Below are 18,449 nucleotides of genomic sequence, written 5' to 3' on the forward strand. Positions count from 1 at the left end.
GTTTTGGTCTGAATGCAAATATTTTAAAGAAATTAATGGTTAAATTAATCTGTGTTATGGTAATCATTAGTCATTCTACAAAAATGCTTTTCTTTTGGTTCAAGAATCTTCATTTCAAACTTGATTTTTTCATGCCATTTGTTGAAATAACTACTTTGCAGATCTCTCATCAAAATCTCCTTCTTGAAAAGTATATAACCCAAAAATTGCTTTACAACCCCTCCCGCCTTTTTTTTTCCTAATTATTGTTTGAGTTATTGCATGGAGCAGAGCTCATTCTTGTTGTGAGCATGTGATGATGTACAGTTTTACTCGTGACCGGTTTTGTCCTTGGATGTGAGAACTAATACTTTCCCTACTTAGTAAGAGGAATTCTAGATACTGTCTGTGAACAAAAAGTCAATGTGCTCTTTGCTTAAGAAAAGAGAGCTTTTTTGCTTTTTTTTTTCCTCCCCATCTTAGTGAGATTCTGTACCTTGCCTGAAGGACAGCTGTTCTTTATGCTTTTCAGTGAATGTTTTTCAGAATCACATCTAAAGAATAGTGGTAGTATTTCTGGTGGTATTGAGAATTGCCACTATTATGCCTCCAGATTCCCATTTCTGAAAGGCTGCACTAGTGCTGTTTGGGAAGGCACTGATCTATTACGATGAGCAGGCAGAGATGTTAAGGTCATATGCAGTTCAAAAGTGAGTAATAGGCATTGATATTATGCGTCTCCACAAAGAAGATGATTTACTTTGTCAGTGAAAATAAAAGATTTAATTTATAGGTTTCTAATTTTAGAAGTGCTTTTTCAGCTTGTATCCTTTTGTTCTTGCAATTCAAGTTTCAGAAGGGAGTAAAAATCCGTTGATTTTTGTTAGTTTTGTATGGTTCGTTAACCTTTTAAATCTGTTGAATAAAATGGTCTCTAAGAAGTACAGAGTTGGAATACACCAAGCAGAGCTGATTTCTGAAGAATTTAGGAAAATAGTGGTGATCTTTGCAGTGTTTCTGTACTTGTCTTCAGGTTTCCTTCAGTCTTGTTTCTGGGATTTTCTGAGTGCTCCATTGGCCTCATGCAATGTGAATTTCAGATGTGGTCTCTTTTGTGTTCTTTGGTTCAATTGAATCAGGATGCAGTCAGCTCCTGTCTGCCCATTTCTGTTTCCAGTCAAATAGTTCTGAAACCTAATATTCCCTTGGCACATCTCCCTCATATGTAAAGCACTTTTTTAAGCATTGGTTTGTCCCTCACCCTGCTAGACATAACTGCAATTGGATAAATTGACCAAAACTGGTATTGTTTTAATGATACGTCTGCATGTGTTTGCCTTCTGTGCACAGAATAGTTGATTCTTCCTGACTGCTTTGAAACATGGCCTCATGCCTTATCTATTTCACACCATTCCAAGCCTGCCGTGAACACAGATGTGTGATTCTCCTGTCAGTCACATCCTTCATACTTGTTGCTGGAGTCTGAGTGACTGGGCATCATGACCCAAATGGGGATGTGGCACTGAGATGTGGACAAAAGTGGCTACTAATTTTGGTGTGCTTTTTTCTTTTTTTTTCTTCTTTTTTTTTTTTTTTTTTTTTTCCTTACTACTTGTTTACCAAGGCTAATCATAATCTATAATTCTCTCTGTGGATCATAACTAGAAAGAGATGTGACAAGCTATTTGCTGTCATTGTGGTAGTGGAGGGTGTCTCCTGTCATAGTGAATTCTTGCCTTTCTCTAAGTGTCGCAGGTCTCCCTTCTCCAGCTATCTAGATTAAGGCTGTCATGAATGTGTCTCACTGGATACCAGCTGGTTGGCTGTCCCAGGTGCTGGGACTGCTGCTGTAGGATTACCTGGTTCATCTCTGAAAGTTTATGGCTTCTCTGATAGATCTTTGAGATGGGGATGTAAAACCTAATGCCTTCTGCTCTTCATTTTCATTTCCTAGGTCAGCCAACCCTCCGAGAAGCTATCTCGATGTCCTGTATAACCAACGGGAGTACAGGAAGCAGGAAAACAAGCCACAGTTCCTCTGTATCTGTTGCCAGAAAAGAAACTTTTTCATCTGCTGCAAAAAGGTACCAACTGGTTACTAATATTGAAATCACATTTTATTAAGTAAAATGGGAAAATAATGTGTAATAAGGCAAAAATAAGCTTCGGAAATGTGCCATGTTGTTGGGCTGCTTACAGCAGTGTTCTAAAAAGAATTCATAAATAGAGAGTATCTCTGTAGTGTATACTGGCCAAAATGCATTCACACCAACAGACAGAAGGGGCAAATATATTTCAAATGTGAATGGAAAAGTTTTCTTCTTGTACTCATCCAAAGTTTTTTCTTTCCTCCCCCAAGGAAACTAAAGTCAAAAATGAGTTCATTGTCTTGAGTGTAAATAGCAGGCAATAGTAAAATAGTGATGAAATAGTGAACTTTAAGACAAAAAATTACTTTTTTTTAAAACATAAAATCTTAAATCAAAATGTCTTCATCTTTGCAAAGTATGTATCAGATCTCAAGTATTAAAAATAGCACTCTTAAGTTTAAGTATTTGAAATTTAAATGAGCTATGTACAAAGAAATGGCTTTTTCTTCCCCCTCAGTGTAATGGTTCCTGCGGAATACAAGCAAAGTGTTTCTATAATTACTTTCTTCTGTGGGACTTTTAAATAATGATTGCGTGGCTTATTTAATTAATAGTTTGCAGTGATTCATTGGGAAGAATGAGCTGCCTGATATAGCCACAGGACAGAGAATACTCCTATTGCATAACTGTGGTAAATTATGTGAACAAATTCTTGGTCTCTGTAGAGTTCTCTGGTAACTCCAGTAGCTGTTTTATCTTCTGCTGTGGATGTAAATACTATGCTATACAAGAAGACAGGAAAATGATAGATTTCAGGGAATAAAAATGCTGCATGCAAATATAAACCGTATAAGAACAAATTAAAAAATACAAAAACAAACACCTTTAGTGCCATTTGGAATGTGGAAAGGAAGGGTAATACCCTAAACTTCACTCCTCTCCTTCCTAGAGCAGTGTGTATCTTCTTGTTTATTTTTTCAGCAGTAAATTAGAAACTGATCACGGTATGTGATCTGCTAGCACAACAGGCACTGGGACAAAAGACACTCCTGCAAGAAAGTATTTGTTAGTTAGCACTTTTCCATTAATCTTACCCATGTGGCTCTTAGCACGTGGATGAGATCCAGTGTGTTTCCAGCAGTGCTCAGTTTGCATTTGCTTTCCTGATTCACTGGCTGCTGGGCACTTGAGTACAGAAGAGGAGGAGAATGGTGTGACTGGCATCCCTTTCATCTGAGTTAACATCTTTAAAAGGATACCTGGATGGGTCACAAGAGGAAAGACCTAATGTGTGGAAAGTATCTTTGCTCAGGCTCTGAAACCAAGTATCCAGGTGGGGAGGCCTGTTTCAAGAATGTTTAAGACTTCCAATTTTCAGTTATCTGCTCAGCAGTTCTAATGCCCTTTCACAGTCTCCTGTAAAATTTGTTTGGTATTTGGAAGACAATAGGTTTGCAAACTGCTCAGTACCAGTGTCCTTGCTGGGAATCATAAGTGAATTTCAATAGTCCTGTCTTCTCAACAAAGTTAGGATAGACATGTCTATTTCCAACATCTTTTTCCTTATGATGAATAAGAGGCAGGCTGAAGGATATTATCAGCAGATTGTAGGACACTTCACTTTGACTTTTCCAGGCTTTTTTTTTTTTTTTTTTTAGGCTAAAGGTTCAACTGTTGCAGCAGGTGGAAATAGTCACCTGCTTATATAGCTACCAAACAGCCCCAAAGCCTGTCATAGCTTCTCATGTTCTGAATATTTGTAGCCATGCATTTAGTCATCTACTTGAAGTTTAGTTTCTGTGAGCTGTACAGTCTTAATATTGCATGTTTCTGGGAATCAGGCCTCTGTAGACATGCCATCTTTGAGCTCTACTACAAACAAAGTTTCATACCTGGACTCCTTAATCCTCGCTCTACCAACCACAAACATCATGAAATCATGGAAATGGTCCGATAACTCCGTATGACTGTACAACAGCATTGTGCCTCATTTCAACAAACATATGCTACAGTTTCAGCTGTCACTTCAGGAGCACTAGAAACAGAGCTCAGAAACATATTGTGGAAAAAACAGATAGATGATGTCTGATTCTCAGAGGCAAAGTAATATGTATGAGGAAAAATTCATCCTAGCTGTCTGGAACTGATGTATGACAGAAATCCTCAAATGCTTTTCAACAAAAAACATGCTGCATGCTTTCTGTATCACCAGAGAAATGTATTTGTACTTTGTCCTGTACTGTGCTCACAGAGACCCGTGATCATTTTCCTTAAGACTAAACATTTTTTCTGAAAACAGCTTCTGGTAAGGAGCTGTTTAATTTCAGGCTGGCCACCCTCCACTGCAGCTGCCAGAATGTTGTGATCCAAGGGATGAAACATTGGGTTAAGTGAAAATGGAGAATCTGGGAAATTAGCACAGGTAGTGATAGATCTCAAATACTTGAATGTGAACTGAAGAAATGCCTCATCAAGTTGGGATTTGGAACAAATTTTTGGATGCATTAAGTGACTGCTTCCCAGAAGAACTAATCTTTAGAAACCCACAAGAAAAAAGGTACTCTCTTTGATTTGGTTTCAGTTGTTGCACAAGAGGCGTTAGTTGTTCCAGAGATATGAGTGGGAGAGCCACTCTACAACAGCAGTCATAATGCAATTAAGCTGAAGATTTTAGCAGGAGAGAGTAAACCAAATAAATTCAGGATTCACAGTGAATATATTTTACAGTGAACATATGTTAACTTTCAAATTAAAATAGCCATCTAAAGGGAAAAAAAAAAAAAGAAAAAAAAAAAGTTTACTTGCAAGCTGTTGCCAGACAAAAACCATGATATTGGAACACCAAATATACCTTGTGCTGCAACTGCTATCAGTGGTCTAGTGACTCACAGAAGCGAAGTAGTGAAATTCATGTCAAAGGTGGGAAATGGGCAGTCCACAGCTGATAAGTTCAGTAAGTAAATTAAAGGATTCCTATACTGAATGTATGGCATCTAGGAGGTGGATCAGATGAGCTGAATGAGTTCAGGTAAGAACACAGAAAATATGAGACTGAATACTTAAGTCAGGTCACTGCTGTCAGAAAGCGGTAATTGCACAAGCATGCTGTAAGAATGAAGAGATGAATTTTAGGATTGGTGGCACATCATTATAAAGTAGAAAAGTTGAGTGGGAAAGGACCTTCAATGATCAAGTCCAATTGATCGCATCAGGATTAACCAGATGTTAATCCAGAGGGTGTTGTCCAAATGCCTCTTGAGCACTGACAGGTAGGAGGCACCTCTCTATGATGCCTAATTCTGTGTTTGACCACATTCAAGGTAAAGAAATTTTTCCTAATGTCCATTTTGTTTTGTTTTCTTCTTAATGAAAAGAACATGTAACTTAGAGGTGCTATATTGTTGTGTTTGACTACTTGATTTGGTTAACAGTAGAAATTCTAATTGAGCCTTATAATTTTTTTGAAGGGGGGGGGGAAGGCAGGTTGTGTTATTCTCAGCTATTTAAATGAATCTTCCGTGCTTCATCAGAAGTATGTACAAAATATTGAGGTCAAATGTTTTGAAGGTTTTGTTTCAATGATAGATGATAGACTTTGAGATAACAACTGAGCCAAGAGTATACTAGGAATCTTGAATTAAAATCAGGATTCCATTTTTATTAAATTTTTAATTAAATTTATTATTGTATTTTCACTATTTTCTTAACTCCTTTTCTTAGACAGTGTTCTGTGGAAAAAAAAGTAAATGGAAAAACAGTTAAGATTGCACAAGAATTGAGAAGTGATGTGCAGGAATAGAAATATAAATACTGTTCTCCAGAAAGGTGCAATTTCTGTTTCGCTTTCAAATGTAAGAGGGAAATCCTTTTTTCCCTATTTTAGCTGCTGCTTTGTTCAACTGATACATTTATTTTGGGAGCAGTTTTTGTTTTGTTTTGTTTTGTTTTTTTTTAAATCTTATAAAAATATGCTGTATACTATGGAACACTCTTCTATTTCAGGTCCTGTTAATCGTTATGTCATTCACTATACTGCAAATTGTGCTGTTCAATGCAAGTGACCTTAAGTTAGATTGTTAATGAGTTTAAGGTTGTTAGTGGCATATATTTAAAGCTGTTTCAAATGTTAACCTGATAAATAGAGCAATGTGAAAATAAAGATGAATTCTTGGTTCTTTTGTACTAACAACACTGAAGAAATGGCAAGGTAGCCTGACATTACCCAGATGCAGTTCAAAACAGCAATGTGTTTTGAGGGATGATTTCCTTTGAACTCTGCTGCATTCAGTTCTGTCAGCTTCAAATGCTGTAGCAGCACCCAAGCATACTCACATCAAAGTTGAATTTGGATCTAAATCAGAGTAAATTTAGTATGACTATCCAGTATAAATAAGTAAATAAACATCTGCAATTCTATCACCCTTTTTATTTTTGGATCTTGTAAATAAGTCTTGTTTTAACAAAATTTTAGCCTGATCTGAGCGAGTAGATAATAAGAAGTTTCTTTAAGTGATGATATATGCATAATGCTGTGATATGTTTTGCCCATTGTTTCATAGAGGGTATTTTCTCCACCTTTTTAATTTATTTGCTTATTCTCTTTTTTCTTTCTTTCTTTCTTTATTTTTTTTCCCCCTATATTATACTTTATTTTACAGCGGTACAGAGAAAAAGAAAGAAAAACCTCCAGGACAGAAAGAAAAAAAAGAGGAGTCTCATTCTAATGATCAAAGTCCACAAACTCAAGCATCACCTTCTCCCCAGCCGCCCTCACAGACTCTCCAAACACACAGGCAAACTCCAGAAAGCAAGAGTTCTGCTCCAGCTAAAAGGTTTCCGCAGTACAGAGCTAGAAAATGATTGTAATGACACCAAATTCATATCTGACAACAAGTCATGTGAAATAGCTCCAATTTCCTGATCAAGTTAATGTTTAACTTTTTTTTTTTTTGAGTGAAAGAATACGCATTCAGTATGCTTTGCAACAGAGTAAATCTCTTGAAAAGTTTTGAGCAAATTTGAGATTGCAAAATACTTTGTTCTCAGTGATTGCAATTCTAACATAGTAGATTTACCTCTAATCAGTCATTATCCTAAAGTACATAGCAATTTTTAACATAGCAAGATTTTAACTTAATCTTTCTCAAAATACACAATATATGTTTTGTCTAAAGTAGCTAAATTGTGGAGAGCATTTCATGCATAGGCATTTACTACATGCAATAAAATTTTATAAAGGCTAGCATTATTGCAATTCTATCTTATTGGATGTTTTTCAATTATTCTATAATGTGACAGCAGTTCAGATTTTTTTCTTTATTTTTGCCTTCTACCTCTTTTAATTCCTGCTAGTTTGCAGGACCATTCACTTTTATTCTGATTCTTTACTCGAGTGAAGTTGTATTTTGACACCCAAATCACAGAACTGCTTGACTGGACTTGGAGGTAGGAGTTCAAGGTTTGCCTCTGTGTTCCTGCTCTTTTTGGAGGAACAAAACATTGAAAATAAAAGATTAATGGACTTTAAACTTAAGGAAGCAAATGTTATGATTTATGTCATTAATTCTGAATTCAAAGACTATTCAGATCACTTAGTGTGCTGAGTTTTTGTTGTTTTTTTTTCCCCTTATTTGGTTGTTGGTTTTTTTTTTTTTTCCTCTTTTTTGGTTCATTATCTTATTGTTTGGGAACACATGACATATTTTTCTTTAACATTTTTTGTTTGAGAGACAAACAAGCCTTTAAATTTCACAAGTTCACAAGATTGTTGTCTTGCATTGCTTGAATTCTAATAGTATTTAGATTTCCACTTGACTGATGCATGTCATAACACTGCATAAAGGCTGCCTTCACGTCTTGTACAAACCCTACATTATCTGAAACTGAACTTGCGACCTGTTGTCCTTTTGCCTTGATATCTCACTGTAAAGGTGTTTGCCTGAAATCTTGCATACTAATCTTTTGCAATGTGGGGAAAAAAATTAATGCCTTTTGTGGTCTCTTGCTGGTATAACGTGATCTGGTTAACGTGTTTGTCTCAGGACCTTTTCTAGCCTCCTGAGGTGCTGTGGAGGTGAGCTTGCCTGTTCTGAAGCTGCAGTTCAGAACCTATGCCTGCAAAAAGCGTTTCTGATGGGATGACATGTAACACTGCTAGCTGAACAGATGCAGTTAAAGACGGTTGGATTAGAGTAATATGGCCTAGATCACTTTTGCACATATTTTCCCTAATCTGTGTATGAAACAAATGAAGTAATGATTGCAAAAATTTTCAGGTTACTATTGTTGTAAATTGGCTACAATAAGATTGCTGAGAAAGTACATCAGAACTCAGCAGTTTGTCTAAAACACTGAAGTAAACCTAGCTTGTCTTCATGTAGGAAGTTTGCAGGCATTTCTCAAAACGATTAAAGCTATTAATATTGTTTAGAATGAGCTATCTCCAAAGCAACCATATTCAATCATAGTCTGGAAGAGTTGTTACACCTCAGATTGTTGGTTTAAGTCTGATGAGTAGTTTATCAGTCAATAAAAAAATCAACATTTCTGAGTGATTTTTAAAAAATGTATTCCTTAAAGCCAATATATTGTAGCTTCTTTTTCACCCCCTTTTTCTAATTTGTTAGCAAAGTACTAATGAAGCATAGAGATCTTTTTTTCTTCAAGTCTTCATGTAAGAGCGTGTGAAAATGGAAAAGAATGGGTAACACATTTGGCATCTGTCTTGCTCAGTTGTTTTTGTTCATCCAGTTAGAACTTTTTGACTAATCTTTTTTTTTTTTCTCCTGTTTCACGCTTCAGCTTGAAGGAAGATCTTGCTCTGCTTTTGTCTACTGCTGCTTGATCTGTCGGTTGCAAACCCGTTCCAGTTACTCTTATCTTATTAACTTGTCATTCTAAAATATATATATATATATATTTCTTTTCTTCTAGCATAAAGAGATCGCTAACTGCTGAAAAACCTCACAGTGCTTGGGAGAGCTCGGATGACAGTCGTAACAAGCTACTGAGAGTAGCATCAACATCTAAATTAATATCCAAAGTGGCAAAGAATGCAGACAAGTACGTATAGTTGGTGCATAAAAGTGAGTGAACTTTAGAATAAAAATATTACGAAACCGCATAATTTAGTGAAGTGAAATCCGCATAATTTAGTGAAGTGAAATACATGCAAAAAAAAACCAAAACAAAACAAAAAAAAAAACCCGAAACATTTGCATTTTTGCTTTCACTGCAAATAATTACTTGCACAATTTGTAAATATGACACTTCAGATGTCTGTGGAATCTGAAAATCATTATAAAATGTGAAAGCGTGGAGTGAGTATAAATATATTTTAATAGTCTGTTTGGGTTAGCAGAATTATGTGTTATGAGTTACGATTTATAGTTTAATACTGCTGTAGTGAAGCTTCTAACCAGTCATTTTAATGATTAATAATTATTTGAAAATGCCATTATATTTCCTTGCAGTTAATTCACAGGATTTGACGTGTGTGTTTCTAAAGTAGATTGTAGTTACAGAAATAAACATTTATGGTTTCAGGTAGGTCACTGGTTAACAAATTTCTGCATACCATCTCTAGATAATAGGCGGAGTTTTTCTTTTCAGTTTGACCTTTAGTATGCCAAGGTTTATCTTCTGTAACTTCAGTCCTTCAGAGAGTTTTATTTGAATAGTGAAGTGCTGCAGTGTTTTTCTAGGCTCGTCTTACAGCTTTTCTTAATACTTTCTGAAAGGCGGCTGACTTTGAAGTAGCAATTGTGCATGTGCTTGCTTTGCTGCACTGCCCTAGTGAACCCAAGTGTCTCCAGACATCACAGAAGGGTTGGAGAACTGAATGGTGTGCGATTATTTCATTAAGCTCTTGATGAGGCATAGAACACCACTTCTCTGCGATCTTAACAAGAAGGGTGTAATTCTGGAAGAGCGAGCCCTGAGGTGCTGAGGCCAGGCTGAAGCCTTCCCTGCTTTGCTGTGTACATCCTGCTGCCAGAGTGCAGTGCCATGCTTAGAAAAAGCATTCCTGGATATCCAAGATAAACCACTACATCTCTAAATTGAGCTCACCTTTTTGTCAATAGTGAAGGGTGGCAACTGTTTGTCACTTCTTAGCTGTTATGTTCTCCCTTCCGCATGGTGGAAGCCCTGTTTCCTCTGCCGTTGTGTGTGGGTCGTGTGCTCTAACCCATCGTTCCCCTTGTGCTTTTCTTCAATATTATTTTTCTCAGTTACTGCTCTCCACAGGGGACTCACTAGAAAACAATAGCACAGAGAAGTTACCACTTCTATTAGCACAGACACTAGTTTGTGTTTTGCTCTAACTCCATGTTGCTGGTCCCCTTGCAGTGACCCACTTTTTGTCCTCTTTGCCACTTGGGCTTCCAGTTTCATATTTGTATGTTTGATTTAATTTTTATATTTTGGAATTCTGCTTGTTTTGTTGAAATAATTGTGTGGCTTTTGGGTTGAACTCTCTGCGTTTTCAGAGATCCCTCTGAATTCACCCCAAAAGTGCTACCAGCTTCTCTACCTTGATGTCCTTCCTGTTCTCATACATCTACTTACTAATCTTTATTCAAATAATCATTAACTGACCCAAGACAGGACTACTTGAAAGCCACTCCTGCTATGACAGGTAAAACTCCTCAGGCCTTTAATTTCCATGATGGTGTCCTGAGCTTGCAAACACATATTTAATTAGAATGGTGTAAGTGCATACTGTCTTTCCTAGGAACAGGAAGAAGAAAAACATCATAAATTAATTTCAGGGTAAAGGTATTGGCACATTTACTAAAAGCTTTACGTTTAGCCTGAAGAGTGCTGTGGCTCAGTGAACCGCTGTGTGAGAACGATTACGGCTTGCATATTTTGCAAGTACTTCTTTTCCTTTTATTGTTTTTCACTGTCAGAACTTAAAAGCCCTTTGGCAGTTTCAGTTGTAGCAGAGTACTTGTAGATAATATTTTATTTATCAAATTTGTTTCCTGAATTCTATTATCCTAATAAAATATCTTTAAAAAATGTTAAGGTTTTCTTTTTTTCATATTGAAAAATGTATTTTAATTTTATTGTCATTTTGTGTATTGGTTCAGGAAAGGTCAAGTGAGTGCCTTGTTTCATTTTTTTATAAAAATTTACCTAATCTACCTAGAATTGCCAGTCTTGAGGAAGGGAATAGAAATCAGCCCCTACTGTAGGCCTCAGGACAGAGGTTTTTTTTACATGTGCTTTGCACTGCTAGCCCGGAATATGGACTTTGTAAGCTTGATCTTTAAGCCAGCACTGAGCAGTAAATCAGTCTGATAATGTCATAAGAAGTAGCAGTGTTCTCACAGCAGCCAATCATTCAATGTTTTTTAGGCAAATCTGTGAATTTGCCTTTAATTTATCTTTTGGTAGCACGGAGAAGGGTGACTGTACCAATAGCCAGGAAAGACTTTCCTCATGCATGTGCTTGACCCTTAGTCACTGTTGCAAAAACTCGACCTCTATCCGTTGGATGCCTCTCATACCTTGCTGCTTAATTTCAAATGTATTCAAGGATAGATTTATTTATTTATATTTTTGCAATATGCTCTCCCATCAAGAAGTGTTGTTCTCATAAGAAGTAGCTCTGATTCTAGAAATCAGTATTTCTTCCCTTCCCCCCCAAAAAATGATAGAATTTTTGTGGAAGTTCACCCTTTGTTCTGGTAAGGAAAGACATCTGAACAGCATTCCTTTAGAAGACTTTGTGTATGTATCCAGTAGTGCTGTGTGGATTCATTTTAAATGAATCTGTGACTTGCTTACTTTTAACCCACATGTCTAACAGGGTTAATTCCTAGAGAATTTCATGTTGTTCTGTGCAGACAACTTGTTTTGACAGGTGGTAAATTCTTCACATGGAGACCTGAGGGTGTTTGGCAGCTTTAAAACATTTTGTTGTTACACATTTGCTCTCTTAAAATGGAATTTTCAGTGCACAAAAAATACAACCTTGATGATTTATTTTAAACATTATTTTACCTCTTGCTGTCAAAGTAGTTCTTAGGAACCCTTGCCATGCTGTCAAACACTTGTATAGAGACCTGAGTGAAGTATTGTGTATTAAAGTTTGCTATGTTGACCACAGTTAATTATACAGCATCCTGTGGTACACTTACATTATACACAGACTCCAAGAGTATAAATGCCAAATGGTATAAAATGTAAAGTTAGATGACATGGGTTTCGTAAAATCCTAACAGTAACTCTGAATTTTTCCCTAGGCACAAAGATGTCATCGTCAACCAAGGTAAATAAAAAACTTTATTTTCAAGTAAAAATGAAAAAAATATTTTTAGCTGAATAGTATTTCTTGTAAATAAATACATTAGAAATTGTGGTTTTGAATTGGGGATACAGAGCTAAAATTGAGTTACTACCTACTTCAAAGACTGATCTTGCTAACCCTTACTCAAGGCCTCTGTAAATGTCTTTGAAATTATGGATAATGCCTCATCAAATTGGATCTTCAGAAAGGACACAGAATTTTGCTGGGTGGTGGGAGGATTCATTTTACTTCTCTGGGGTTACTCCCTATTTTTCTGTCTATGTATGTTTGCAAATGGAGAGAGGTTATGAAAGCAAAAAAAAAAAAAAAAATTAAACTTTTGAACTAGGTGCCAGTCTTCATCCAAGCAGGAGAGAGTGAGAATTTAGAAATAGTTTTAAGATATTTTGTTTCTGTCCCATAACCAGCAAAAATGTCAACTCGTGAAAAAAACAGCCAAGGTAAGAATTAAGCTATGCCCGTTGATCTCTTTCTAATTTAGCTCTCCCATGAATCTTTTACTTGGCTTTTCACAAAGAGCATCAATGCATGATCTCTTAAAAGCTCTGAGCAGCTATATGAAATATTTCAAATTTCTGATTATTTAAATAAATTAGAGTATGTATATTTATATATATGAGGTGGATTACTGGAGTAGACTAAAGTGAATTACTACATGCATAATTTCCTTAGAGAGGAATGTGTTTAAATAAGGCTCTTCAAGTCTTGCATTGTTGCCTGAGATATCAGATTATTAAGAACTGCCAACTAAAAGATTTGTTTTCTCAGCTTTCTGTCTTGCCAATATTAAAACATACACGCGCTGATGAGACAAAAACAGAATCTGAAGGCTTTCATATAGCTTCCTAACATGAGAAATGAGTCTCTTTTAAAGTGTATGTCTTTGTCAATCAAAATCAGAATCAATCTTGCATTCTGTGGCTACCTGCTGCTGCTGGCTTGCTCAGTCAGGAAAAGAAGCCATCCCTCTGAACACAATGGAATGTGACAACAGAAGAAATCCACTTCTTGTTTCGCCAAACTACTCTGCTTTGACATTCTGCAAACTGTACTGAAGCATGCAGTTTCAAAACTAAAGCATGTTACCTAAGTGCATGCTGTACACAACATCAATCTATGCACAGAAGTCTGTCTCATGCTTTTTTTGCTGCTAATTAACAAACCTGTAGTCTGAAAATTGTGTGCTGAAAGCAAGACTACATTATAAACAGTTTGATTACTTTTGATCCCCTTTGGATTTTCTTTCAAACAAAATAGTCAAGATTTTTGGAAGCTAGCATAAATTGCCTTAACAAGAGGTAAATTAACTTGAATCCAGTAACTTTGTTTTTTTTCTAATTTACAGAGAAATTACAGATATAAAATATTCTAAATTGATTTATATCAAAAGTGTTATCTGAAGACAGTAGGGATGAAAAGGGATGCATAAACTGTGGGAATGCTGCTTTATGCCAGAGCTTCTAACACCAGATATAGAACCACATGTAGCAATGGTTACTATAAAAAGAAAACTGCTCTCCAGACCAGTTGCAATTTAGCTTTGCAAAAATGAAATAAATAAATAAATAAATAACCGGTCATGCTAAAAATACATGTTAAAATACGCTGCTTTGCAATACCAAGTTGCATACTGCTAAAATACCTTGAATGCTAATCCTTTCCTGAAAACGTGCATCTGCACTTCTACATGTCTTGCCAAAGATGGGCTTTCTCTTAGTTCTCTCATCTTGGTGGCTATAACTTATGTGGCCTTGATGTTTCTCTGCTATTTATTATGTTACTGCAAATGATGTGAACTTTCACTGAATGATGAATGGATACTTTTCTGTGTGTGTCATGCCTTAGTTTGCTCTGAGCCTAGCTGAATGAAAGAGAAATATGATGTGGATTAGTGACCCCGTGCGAAGCTAGAAAGTCTCAATGCAGAAAATGCATTTACTAATGTTTTTAAAACATATAGTGTTAAAACATCGCTCTACCTTTAACACTATCAAAGTTGCAATTAGAAAGGTTCAACCTACAAAGACTCTATTTTTGAATATGGACCAATGGATGTATTTTATGACAGTTGTATGTGTATTTTATGACAGCTTTCTGTATGTGTCTTTGTTAGATTGTGTGTTAGATTTTGTTTTGGGTTTACTATCACAGAAATAACCACCTGTAAGCTGTATTAGTTGCAGAGGGATTTCACACCCCACACCTTCCCAGTACCAGCTTAGAAATGCTCAGCCAGTTCTCTGCAGTGCAGCATCCTGTTTGGGGCCAGTGACTTTAAGCCTGTTCTCTATGAGATAGTTGCAATTTAATATCCAGTTACCAATGGATGTCTTGACCCAAATGTCAGAATGTTCAGCATTCAGTAGATAACGTGATTTCTGAAGGCAGATCCTTGCAATTGGACAGATTTGTCTTGAGCAGGATAAGATGGAGGGTAGCTGCAGCTGCTGCTGTTTCTGCAAGACCTCCCTGTTTTGCAAACCAAAGGCAAGACAAGCTGCTCAGATGCTTCTTTGTGGCTTGTCAGCTTTTACCTCTAAAGACAAGCAGTCTCTAGTGTGCCGTTAATTAGGTTCCTGCAGTTCACTTGAGCTGCTCCTTTTGCTGGGCTGCATGTGCCTCACTGCATACCCCAGCGCACACCTCCCACGCTAATGACTGCACTTAGCTATGGTGTGCAGGGGAAAGGAGGGTGCTGGTGTGCAAACCATCTGGCTTCAAAGCAGATCTACAAAGAAGTCCTTCAGTGTCTTCATGCACACACAAAACATGCTTAGAAACAGTAACATAACAAATTATTGTAATAGAAGATAATTGCATGGAGTAATGGGATGGAAGATAACCATCCTGCATAGCCGTGAACATTGTGGAATCAGTTTTGCTTTCTTTTCTTGATTCAGATTATTTAAGAAGCTGCTTTGAAATTGTAACTGCATCAGAATGCCACAAAATGTAGATAAATGTGTTTTTGCACACTTAGTTCTTGGAATCTTATTTATCTCACAGCAGTATTATCTATGCTGTGACCACCTGTGTAGGTTCACCTGTGATTTCTGTTGAAGTATTCTCTATGAAAATATAAGGCTTGAGAAGCACCTGAGAATTAATCTTAGACAAGCTTCAGTGGATGAAAGGCATTAGCTTTGTCTGATTTGGCATATTGCCCCCAGAGAGCACACAGTGGGTGCTGCATGTGAATATTGCCAAGACCTGGGCACCCCTCTCCTACCAGCAGCCACAGCCTGTATTTGCCTCCTGGGCAATCTCTTGAGTTTCCTCTTCATAGCACTGAATTGAGTCCATGTATGTGAGCAGTGTTGGTCATACCTTCTTTTCCAGCACGATACTGCTCCCCTGGTTCCTCTCTCTCACATGGGTTGAGCTGCACCTGCTGCACATTAAGGTTAGTTCTGAGCTCCATGCATCGGGGCACATGCTGAAGCAGATGTGATGCAAGAATGCTTTTGTGATGCCAATCCAATGAGGGAAGTATTAGACACGCTACCATATGTATGCTGGAGAGGTTTGGGGGTTAGGTTCTTTGTTTCTCATTGCAAACCATGACAATTTTTTTCCCCAATAAAGTCAAATACTAAGAAGTATTAAAATTCTCTGAAAATCCAATAAAGTTATGGATGGAACAAGCATATGCTTGCTAGAATCTTAAAAGGACACTGAAATTGTTCTTCTAAATTCTTTACCAGCAGGTGCTTATAATTGCCTGAGTTATCTTGATTTTTACTTCAGGAGATGTTTTTTAAAGTACCAGTCATAAAGCATTCATATTTTATTTGCAGGAGCTAAAGAACCTGTTGGTTTGGGGGTTTTTGGTTCGTTAGTAATGTGTGGGTTTTTTTCAGATACAAGGTAATTTTTTTACCGAGATTCCAAGTTTGAGTTTGAATTTCAGTGATAGCAGCTCTGTACACGAATCCTTGTTCACATATTATAATGTAATAAGAGACATTTAGATGTTTTTGGATGGCAATAAAAACCATATGTGAAAGAATTAATGAAAAACATTCACTGCATTCCTAAGTTTGTTTCTTTTTAGATTGTGCTTTATTAGTTTCCAGTACTTTTTCTTCTGTTAGTTTTAACTGTGCTGTAGTTCTAGCTTCACAGAAAGGGGCAATGAAGCTCACAGTGGAAATATTTACCCTGCTGACAGCATATCCTATCCATCGAGAGCACAAAATCCAGTAACTATTTCAGAACAGTTTTGTTATCATACAGATAGATGCTTATTGAAGGTGCTCGTGTATCTGAGGGCAAATATTGACCTGGTCTGTCTCATGTTTCTTTGGGCTTCTGGCTTTCATATAGGTACAGTGCATGTTATTACAATCCATCAGCACTGTCACAAAAATAAATTTGCATGGATGTATTTGTGAGTTTTTATCATTGATTTCTGAAGAAGTCAGCACTTAATTCTTTATGCATGAAGGACTTAGGTGCAGTCTTATTGAGTTAGAATGGTTTTGCAGGACATCAAATGATTCTAAACCCGGTCAGGTCTTCGTTCCATCTGCTTTTTCAAACTGGTTTGCCTTGCAGAAGCACTCAGCAGCAACAGTGTCTGCCTGCTTCTCTGGTTCATCAGCCTCTGATATTTGGATTGGGACAGAGCAGGCAGACTAGCCACCTTGTCTGGGACCCCTGTAACGCGAAATGAGGTGATCTGGGCATACTGGCTGGACGCAGTTTTATTTTTTCTCTGTGCAGTTAGCATTGGTTTAAATTAGAAACAGGATTTTGTCCCTCAGGTTAGTGGTCCTGTGGAGTTCTTGGACACAGGCCTGAAGGCAGAAAGCCTGTGGGAAAGGAGCTATTTGTAGTATTAAAAAGCATAACTGCATTGGTCAAGCAGCTAGAACGTGAAGACAGATTAATAAATGTACTCTGGATGTGGTAGTTTATTGTATGTTATTAGAGTTCTGCTTGGCCAAGCTAGCTGGAGACAGTTGGAGTTTTTTGGTTGCTAGTAATTTTCTCCAAGGTTGAGATTCAGATGATAAATGCAAATAGAACTGAACTGCAGTTTTTGAGGTGTGGATTTTGGTGTGCCAGTCCTTGCTCTCCCAGACCCCTGATAGTTGTTAACAGTTTGCAAGATCCATTTGTGCTAATGGTTTTTTAAGAATTACTTAGATGAACAATTGTTAATTATTCACTATTTACCTATATCCACACACACATATGTAAAAACACATCAACTGTGCATGCACATTAGACTTCCCTTTATGCATACATTTTCTAGCTGAAAAGCAGTTAATTACAGCTCAGACTCATGGAGCCGCCTCAGAGTCTGCCTAAGGAATGGGGAACAGTGATATAAAATGCATTTTAACATTTTTTCTGGTATTGCAGAAATCAGTAAGAGACAATTAAGGCTTCTCACGTGCTTCTAGGATATCACTGTTTGCTCCTGGACAATGTTTTTTTGGAAGCCAGGATCTTGGTTTAGCTACATCCCTACCTTCAAATTTCAGAAGGATGTAAGCAGCAGCTTTTATGTCTCCTAATCCGCACTTCTCTGTAGATATTTCTTTGATCATTGTTTCTGCTGCTTTCAGTTTCTACTTGTTTTCCTCATTTTTGCCTGGAAACCACCCATATTCCCCTGAGAATATGATTCACAAAGTAATGAATTGCTTAAGTGTCACTGCATGAGGCTTCCTGTGCTAGTTTCATGTGAGCACTGATTTCAGCCCTTCAGAGGGTTATATTGCCATATATCTTGATGTCTGTTTTCATCTGCAGTATTTTTCAGTTGTTACCTTCCAGCTTTTTCCCTGAATTTCCAGTTTTAAAACTTTCTACCAAGAGTGAATTAATCAGCTTTGTATGAAGCAGAATTTTACTGTTTCCTTTGTGTTGCATTCTCATTTTCCACCAGACCTGATAAAAAGCTTGTCTGTATCAATGGGAATCTTGTTTTTATATAAGGAGACTGCCAAGTTTTTTTTTGGTCCCTGCATTCTGTTTGTCCACAGTTCTCTACTTGACCTTAAGTTTAGTCCTGGATTCTTGAAGCAGCATGAACCAGTAGTTCCCTGGCA

The 18,449-nt window shown here is 37.0% G+C and overlaps 1 protein-coding gene and 1 long non-coding RNA gene across 8 annotated transcripts in view; one reads left to right on the forward strand and one right to left on the reverse strand.

Moving 5' to 3' along the window:
* EML4 (EMAP like 4) overlaps nt 1-18,449 on the forward strand; it is a 147,394-nt gene that overhangs the window by 87,118 nt on the left and 41,827 nt on the right. For 3 of the 7 annotated variants that reach the window (XM_015857492.2, XM_015857493.1, XM_015857490.2), the window contains exons 3-7: nt 1,934-2,063; nt 6,728-6,901; nt 9,003-9,131; nt 12,323-12,348; nt 12,795-12,827. In XM_015857492.2, coding sequence (XP_015712978.1) covers nt 1,934-2,063; nt 6,728-6,901; nt 9,003-9,131; nt 12,323-12,348; nt 12,795-12,827 — 492 coding nt within the window. Of the gene's footprint in view, nt 1-1,933; nt 2,064-4,388; nt 4,627-6,727; nt 6,902-9,002; nt 9,132-12,322; nt 12,349-12,794; nt 12,828-18,449 lie in introns of those variants that run through there. The other 4 variants (XM_015857496.2, XM_015857491.2, XM_015857494.2 and 1 more) reach the window with 4 other exon arrangements.
* Nucleotides 8,840-16,916, reverse strand: LOC107311168. Its single transcript, XR_001553904.2, has 3 exons — nt 15,715-16,916; nt 10,140-10,324; nt 8,840-8,914 (listed from the first exon to the last, which is right to left on the reverse strand). It is a non-coding gene; the product is annotated as an uncharacterized LOC107311168 (long non-coding RNA).

Source organism: Coturnix japonica, chromosome 3 (genome assembly GCF_001577835.2).
Source record: "Coturnix japonica isolate 7356 chromosome 3, Coturnix japonica 2.1, whole genome shotgun sequence".
Lineage (NCBI taxonomy): Eukaryota > Metazoa > Chordata > Aves > Galliformes > Phasianidae > Coturnix > Coturnix japonica.